General features: G+C 38.4%; 1 protein-coding gene across 1 annotated transcript in view; it reads left to right on the top strand.

Moving 5' to 3' along the window:
• Window positions 1-6,711, top strand: part of agtrap (angiotensin II receptor-associated protein) — a 15,042-nt gene extending 8,331 nt beyond the window's left edge. Inside the window, exon 5 of the mRNA XM_016447214.1 lies at window positions 6,126-6,711. Within this exon, the coding sequence (XP_016302700.1) occupies window positions 6,126-6,250 (125 nt within the window). The 3' untranslated portion in view covers window positions 6,251-6,711. The remainder of the gene's footprint in view (window positions 1-6,125) is intronic.
• Window positions 6,712-8,840: the final 2,129 nt, after the last annotated feature.

Raw genomic sequence — 8,840 nt, 5'->3', positions numbered from 1 at the left:
TGGTGTCGTTGCAGACATCCTGGCATCCAGTTTATTGGGTGAGGGGACTGTGACGATTTGTTAATCTAATGAATAACTGATTTGTTAAATCAAATGAAAAATTGTGTGTTTGATTGGTGCAGACGCTACAATGTAATCTATTATTAAGTGAAAATCTCCAGTCATCGTATTCGTGCATTTGTATGAGTGCGCAACAGTTCGCGCCGGTGCGCATAAAAGCACACAAGTGAGTCATTTTGAAATTAATGAGAGGATTTGCGAGCTTGCAGAACTCGGCACTTGACAAAAACCCGCTCTCCAGAACACAAATACACAGTGGAGCGTTTGCCAAATATGTTTCGCCAGTATCAGATGGGGCCCCCTGAGTACCTTGCTTATTAGTTAAGTCCACCCCTGCGTGGTACAATGAAATTTAGTTTTATGATCAAAACCCTGTATTTTTTTTTATGTGGGGCAAAACATTTGCAAGTACAATGATGAATGACAGATTGACAAATAAATGTTCCTCAAAAGTTTGATGCATCATATTTAATACATTTTAATATAATTTTTCGAAAAAATTATGTATGGATAATTAAACTTAAGTTGCTTCAGTCCAGTAAGTGTTCATCTTAAAATATTGTTTAGTTATTTGATTCCATGTTTACGTATTCTTGTTAACATATTCTGTTTACTTTATAAAAATCATTAAGATTTTCATTAAGCTCTGAGCACCATTTTGTCAGAATCTTGCGACTGAAGCGACAGCCATTGATTCGCATGCAGCCTTATATAACACAGCAGCCTACGCAATGCTCGTTCCCTTATGTCAGCGAACTGAGGTTACGTTAGTAACCAGAGCGTTCCATTTTGAACGATCTCTCCCGTTGCATTGACACGCTTATGGGGAACGTGTCAATTGGTGCTGTGCTATTAGCAAGTGCACAACGAAGCCACTCTGCGAGCCCAGCCCTGGAGCACTCTTACTGAGGGCTCCTGTAAGCATGAGTCAATAATGAGACCCAAGCCGTTTAGGCTGAGGACTACATAACATAACCCTCTCCACTTATAAGGGGATTAGATATAATTAAGTGGATAAAAATCAGTGCCTGCATGGCAGGGACGTCCAAGTTATAAAACCTGGTAAAGGTTGACAGCGACAACCAGCTGGTGGCTGCACAAATATCACCAAATCCCATTGGACCAAGCCCAGGAGGAGGCCATTCCTCTGGTGGAGTGGGCCCTCACACCCATAGGGCACTGCAAGCCTTCTGAAGCGTAAGTCATGGCTATAGCATCCACTATCCTGTCTCTGCTTGTCTCAGTTTGAGGACGACTCTACAGTCGTTTGGCCCAAACTCAAGACAGAAAGCACTGACTGACAGTGCTTGCAGGTCACCCACTCGCTTGACCGATGCTAGAGCCAAAAGGAGGGTGGTCTTAAGTGACAGGGGCCATAAGTCAGCTAATTGGAGCGGCTCAAAGCAAGGGCGCCGTAGGGCCCTGAGGACTATAGACAAGTCCCAAGTTGGCACAGTATGAGGACGAGGAGGATTCAGTCTCTAGGCTCCCCTCAGAAACTTAACGACTAAGTCATTAGTCTAAGTCAGACTGATTGGCCAGCCACGGTTTGATTGATTTGCCGAGATGGCTGTCACTTTGAGTGTGGAAGAAGTGCACCCCTTATTCAGCAGCTTTTGTAAAAAGGTTAGCATGTGGGACACATCACAAGAGGACGGGTCCTCGTTCCGTGCTAAAGACGTCTTCTAGAAGGAGCTCTAGCCTTCAAAATGGTATTAGTTACACTCGTGGGGAGCTGCAAAGACTCCCTTCGAGGGGCAAAACATGAAGGTTCCAGAGCTCTGGCCGGGGATGCCAAATCATGCCCTTTACTTGCGAGAGAAGGTCCTCCCTCAGTGGTATCGCCCAAGTGGCTGCCGATAGCAGCTGAATCAACTGACCCGGAACATCTGACTTCCCTGACCCGTCTGATGGCATGAGGAAGCAGGGCAATCGGGGGTAAGGTGTACAGGCGAGTGCTGTGCCAATCGTGGGTCAGGGCATCTTGCTGTCTCGAAAAGTAGATTGGTCAGTGAAAGTTGTCTTCTGAGGCGAAGAAGTTCACCTGTGCCCTCCCGAAGACAGACCAAATAATTTGAACCGTTTGGGGATGTAGTCTCCATTCTCCTGGAGCTACCTTGTCCCTGGACAGCATGTCTGCCCCCTGGTTCATTCTGCCTGGCATATGAACTGCTCTCAGTGAGAGGTAGCGCGTAGAGCTAGGTTAGTCGCTGTGCGCAGCTCTCTAAAGGCATCAGAACTCTGGCTGGTGCGGTGGAACTCATGGTGCGGAGAAGTTTGGCCTGGAACACTTGAAGCACCACCATCGTGTGAGCCAACCTGGCCAGCTGCTGAATAAGCTCTGTTTGCTAGGGCTGAGGTAGTCCTGAAGAACGCAGATCAGCTCACTGGCCCATGTTGTCTGCATCAGAGGCGGGGTTTCGGGCTCTTAGCCGGAACACGCCCACTCTTCAGCATCCGAAGCCATTGATGACATGGAGTCATTGATGACATCCTCCTCAGATGCGCCGAAGGAAATCAAGCCGCTCGCAGCCAACGAGGGGCGCTGATCCTCAAGTGTGAAGCACACCAGAATATCGAGGCGTTGGGGGGAGAGTGAAGTATGCGAGAGCTGCGCCATTGTGAGTTCACTCGAGCCTGATGTTAAAACCTCGCTGCTCCATTGTTTCTTTCATTGATTCACTTCGCACTAACATGATCAAATAATTTCAGCACAAATCAGTTCATATACATTTATTTTGTTGGTACGTATCCGTACTGTACAATAAACCAGTGCTTCTCAACTGATTTTCCCATGGTCATCAAGCCGCGACCCACTTTATTATATATACAGTGGGTACGGAAAGTATTCAGACCCCCTTAAAATATACACTAACATGAACTGTTAATGAAACGTGGAAACTGCTCCTGAATAGATTAAATATATCATACCTTCATGCAAATCCTTCCCAGCTAACACACGAAGTACCAGTTGTGTGATTTATTGGTACTTTACTTTTATTTCACAAGTTGCGTGCTCTCTTTTGCGCTTTAGTGAAATGATATACAGCGTGCACTGCTGCATTTGCGTGGGCAATTGAAGAGTGCGTGCTACAAGCACAGTATAATGTCTGACAGGACAGGATAGTTCATTTTTCTGAGGTGAGAGACTTTTTATTTCATAAGTTACAAAAATAACGATAGAAAAATGAGGCTGACATTAAGCCTGACAACATCTCATCTGACCGCAGATACTGAATCGGGAGAGCACGTTTTTCTCAGGCAGTCTTTACTTAAACTGCAAAATAAGTGTCAACAGCTTTCACGCACATCTTTCAAAATAAAAGTCTCGTATCAGAAAAACATTTAGAATTACGTTTTTTGTTGTTGATGTTGTTTCTTTGACTGTACACTCCACGACCCACTTTTGGGTTGCGACCCACCAGTTGAGAAACACTGCAATAAACAGAACAGTGTAACGTCAATCGTGATTATTGCATAAATTCTAGTTTTCAGGATACAAAATCTATTGGGGTTTATACTGACTGTAAATTATTTTCTACATGATTGTTTTACTGTAACCAGTAATGTTATTCTACTCAAGACACATTTCACTAAATTCAGGCCTGTTTTGTGTGTTTATTATTCATCTATCATCATTGTGTTTGTTCCTGTCCTTCATGCTCTGTCTTGACTTCCTGTCTTCATTCACTGCCCTGCTTGCTGTCTCGTTGTCTTCTGTATCTGTCTCTCAGACCTGGAAACATCCGTGGACAGTCGCTGCACCACAGACAGTGCTGATAGCACACTGCTCAGCCGTCGCTACTGAACCTTCCCTCCTTTTCCTCCTGCAGTCCTGTTCATCTTTTTCTAAAACAGGAAGTTGTCTTCTCTGAGCTGCCGTGGTGTATTTCATGTTGACTTATTTTCTTGCTCTTCTTCACATTATGTCTTGGTATTTATGTTTTTTAGCACATCATATTATTTCCTGCATTTTAATGTCTTGTGTAAGTGTTTTTTTGTGTGTGTTATTTGTGCATTTCCTTTTGCTTGATGTTCATTACATTTGTGTAATCTGTGTGTGTATGTGTGTGTGTGTGTGCGTTTATATGAGGTTTCAGAAGAATCATCAATTCTGTAAGAAGTCTCTGTGTCAAAATTTGAATATGCAGAAATTTACAGAATTTAGAGAGAGAGAGAGAGATCAGAGATCGCACTGTGCACACAGAGAAACATTCAGGAGCACAGAAACTTCTTGTCAACGCTGCCCAGCGACTTTAATAAAATAGTTTAGATACTGGATCGCTACATTATATTCATCAGCAATGAGGAGGTAAAATCACTGTAACTAAGTAACTAAACTCACAACAACTTCATTGTTTGTAGAAATTACCATGGTAAGTGGGATAATGTACGGCTCGCGTCAGGTGGTTCTTGGCCTCCACGTTGTGCATTAAAATCGTTTTCACAAATCACAGCTAGCCATGCATTATCCCTTACATAATGGATTAATATAATATTAAATATTTACTGGCCATGCATCCAGGTTATTTCCCTGCCTATGGCCTGGGACACTGGGCTCCACGCACCCCCACAACTCGACATACAGTAGGACAAGTGGTATGGAAAATAGATGGATAAAATATTTACTATATTTCCAAATTCGTGGTTAAATTGTTCTGTAACTTTTTTTTTAATTATTATTATTTTACAGCAACCTGTCACATAGTCTTAAAATAAAAATAAAGGTATAAAAGGCTTATAATAAAAAAGGTGTAGGATTTACTTTGATTTACTAATTGACAGAAATTGCAAGTGCAGAAGCAAAAGGAATTAGTATTTGGTTGGTCATGTTATCAATATATCCACCCTCAAAAGTAAATATTATTGTTATTATTATTATTATAATTATTATTATTATTATTATGTTTTTATATGTAAAACATTTTAATGGGATAAAAAATAAATAAACAAAGTGCACCTTTTAAAACTAATTTATGTTCAATAATATTGTTTGTTAATGTAATTGTTAATATTATTATAAAGTGTTAAATAGAAAATAAAGTTTTGGGTTGGTTGTGAGTCTGGGTGTAGGGTCTCTGTGTTGAAACCTTCCAAGAACATTATTAAGAACCAAACCACGTGAAACACGAGGCTTTATTTTCTAGCTGTATGTTGTATTTTCTGCCTGAATGGTCACAGAAGTGCTGATTTGCTACACTGTCTTAGATTTTTATTGCGCAATATAAGAGAATTGTGTTATTTTAAATTATTTATTGACACTGGATTTCTGAAGTTGTTTTAATAAATGGAAGCAAAAGCAAATTGATCCCTTTTCTTCAATGATGCGTTGTTTTTACAAAGCACTTTCTCATGCCTGAGATATTAGGCCTATAATGTAATTGAGAGCCTTTACCTCTGTGCCTGAATCGCTCACAATGCAGTGAAACCATCACATCATTGGTATTCTGTTGAGGTGCGATGGGATTTCTTCAGTTAATCTATCATAAGGGAATCTTCAGGCTGAATAAAGAAGATTAGGCTAGCATATTGCTCCAGTGCTATCTGTGTAAATGACATATGCTGCAGATGTCCAGGAATGATATGGTGTGAACAAAACATCTGTAAGTTTATTGTTTTGCGATAAGTGTGTTTAACTCTCATTAACTCATGCCTGAATGTTGAACCCAATTTCATGGAAAAACATGAATTTGTATGAATTCATATGAAGTGAATCATACTAAAATTAATATTTTTGGGGAAAAAAGCATGAAGATATGAAGGTCCACCATTAATCCCACCCCTAAACCCCTAACTGTCAATGGGATGTACAAAAGTGAAGGAATGAGATTGTGCATGAATTCATGCAATTTGCAAAAATGTAAAACAGTTACAAACTGCCATTAGATTGTGTTGCAATGTTCCATTTATGCAGCTGGAGAATGTTATTGAGTCGTTTTCAATTAGAATGCAATTTCTGAAACAAGTATAATTATGATGTATTTTATAACAATATATTTTAATAATGCAAACTGAAATGACTGTTGAGTATGCAAAGGTTCACAGTTTTGATCTTTTAATTTCAGGTTTTCCAAGGATAACTCGAAACAGAGATGCCTACCAGTCCATTGACCACCAGGGCCAGTCTGGCAGCTCTGCCAGCTCCTACAACCAAGCAGAAGGTGGCAAACCTGGGCCAAGTTCCTACTAAACAAAGACCAAACCCAAGATATAACCAACCAGCTTTCTTTGCTACCAAGGCCATAATGCATAAGGAATTTTTATTTGGTTTATGGAACTATTTTGTTTTAGAATATTATTTTTTGTATTTCATGAATACATAGTACAAGCTTCAAAAACAATGAATGAGATTTTTTGAGCAAACTATTCAAACAGCTTTACATTTGGTTGTTTTTCAGCCTGAGGTTTGTGAAGCTCATAATGTGCAGTTTCATATTAGTAAGGTCTCCTGAAGCTGTATTTTGGGGTGTTATGCTGCCAAGTGTCCATCTGTTACTGTTGGTGAATTATTACTTCTTTTCCAAGACAGTTTGTTATACTCAGCATACTGTAGTTTTTTAAATTTACTTACTTGAATTATTTTTTGTTTGCAGTGGAACTGCAACATTTGTTTATTTTGTAAATCTTTTAAGGATTCAAAAGATTCTGGTAAAACCATATGCCATGCAATCTGCTCTATGATTGGTCATGCACTTATTTATTTGCTAAGCTGCTAAATTTGGAAATCTGAGAATTGGGATCTCTTCATATTGAGACCTATAAATGAAAAGTGATCAATTTGATTTAGGAATGACAGAAATGCATTTAGATACAAACAATTATGTTAACGAGTGTTAAGCAAACATTAAAACAGGGAGATGATGTATTTTGAAGAAAATTCTGATATCAGTATCACGAGATTTATAACAGAATTAATTCACATCAATGTTGCGTTCCATGTTCGAAAGAAAGTCATATGAAATGACAAAAGCATTTTGTTTTTGGGTGAGCTATTCCTTAACACAACAGTGAGTGTTATTTTAACAGCTTCAGAAGACAATACAAGGTTTTACAAGTATGTACTTTTTTGCAGTATGTTTACATGAATAGACTGCATGACTAGATGGTCATAGTTCATGCGCAAATAAGCAGTTTAGTACATGCCAAGCTACAGTTTGAATCTGCTTAAGTCCTATACTGTAGCTTGAGTTGATATGAAATCAAGTAGTTCTCTGTACTTCTTTACATCAGTTCAATGCTATTGTTGTCTCTTGTGTGTCAGTTTGGCTTTATCTGTTAGCTGTCGAGTCAAAGAGTTTGATGCAACATGTTAAAGTAGCACCAGACTGACCACAGAAACCAGAACTCATATCTGAAATTTTGGGCAGCTCCCAAACCATGCTGATCGATGCCAAAAAGTGATGTCCCACAATTCAATTTTTTTCTCCAGACAGATGCAATTAAATCTCATAAGGCATTTATTGAAGGATTAGGTTACACTTTATTTTAAGGTGTCCCTGTTACTGAGCAATATTAATTGACAACATGTATATACTCTAGGTTAGGTTTAGGATTACTTGCTTCTAAGTATGCATAATGTACTTGATTTTACTACATTTACATTTAGTTATTTAGCAGACGCTTTTGTCCAGCGACTTACAAATGAGGACACTGTAAAATAAACTGTTACAAATTATTGTTTTTATTAAACTTGATTTTTTTTTCTGAACATCAACATGTGTGAGATTTAATAACAGCTGTTTCAGTTCTGTTTAGTCGACAACATCTTCTAAATTCTTTATATTCTTCTGTTCATTTCCCCAGTGTTAAGAAGCACTGATGTGTACCTCAAATATTATCTCTTCAGATTAGTTCCCACTGTTGGTTTTATATTCCTATTAGTGATATTAAATGTTGTCATAGGAACGACACAGTGCTCACTTAAATTAGCTTTTGGTTTTGGGTAATGATCCAGTTTTCATTGGCAAGAGGGATCTTTTATGTGGGCTTCATCATATTGTTTTAAAAAAAAATGGGGGCGATGAAAGTTATTTCAATATTTTAGTGTTCAGTATTTTAGATCTCTTTGCTAGTTGATCTATAATTAGAGATCACATTATCAGTATCATTTCTTAGTTTTGTCATCTTATTGTAGCCATAGAGTTAGAAATCAGAAATAACTGATTTTTATCAGTACCTACAATATCATGAATATTGACCTGGCTGATAGAATTTCTAATGTGCAGCTTTGGAACTGGCCAATCAAAATTTGAGGTCCCGAACAACTGTTGTACAATGATATTTGCAATATCTTACTTATATTTGCAATACGTAACGTATGCTTAACCTAAACACCTAAGCCTTATTAAAGGAACCTTCTTAGATTTGAAGCAAACCATGATTTGGCAAGTTTATAATAATAATAATTATTATTATTTTAAATACTGAGGACATTTCGAAAGATGTCCTCACATTTTCAAAAATATGACCTCAATATTTTTACAATCACAAATTGTATCCACATAGATTCTAAACTCATCTAGACATACAGTGGCAAGAAAAAGTATGTGAACCTATTGGAATTGTTTGGTTTTCTGTATTAATTGGTCATCAAATATCATGACAGACAAACATTACGCTAACAGCACACAAACAGCCATAATATTTCATGTCTTTATTGAACACATCCTGTGCTGTGGAAAAAGGAAGTGAACTAGTGAACTTTACCTTATTGCTATTATATGCATGATCTACAGCAGTTTTTTTTTCATGAGGCTCTCGTTTGTTCTGATCAGTTAAAC

Source organism: Sinocyclocheilus anshuiensis, unplaced genomic scaffold (genome assembly GCF_001515605.1).
Source record: "Sinocyclocheilus anshuiensis isolate Anshui unplaced genomic scaffold, SAMN03320099.WGS_v1.1 scaffold1957, whole genome shotgun sequence".
Classification (NCBI taxonomy): Eukaryota; Metazoa; Chordata; class Actinopteri; order Cypriniformes; family Cyprinidae; genus Sinocyclocheilus; species Sinocyclocheilus anshuiensis.
The sequence above is the reverse complement of the archived record's forward strand: the minus strand, read 5'-3'. Positions and strand labels throughout refer to the sequence as shown.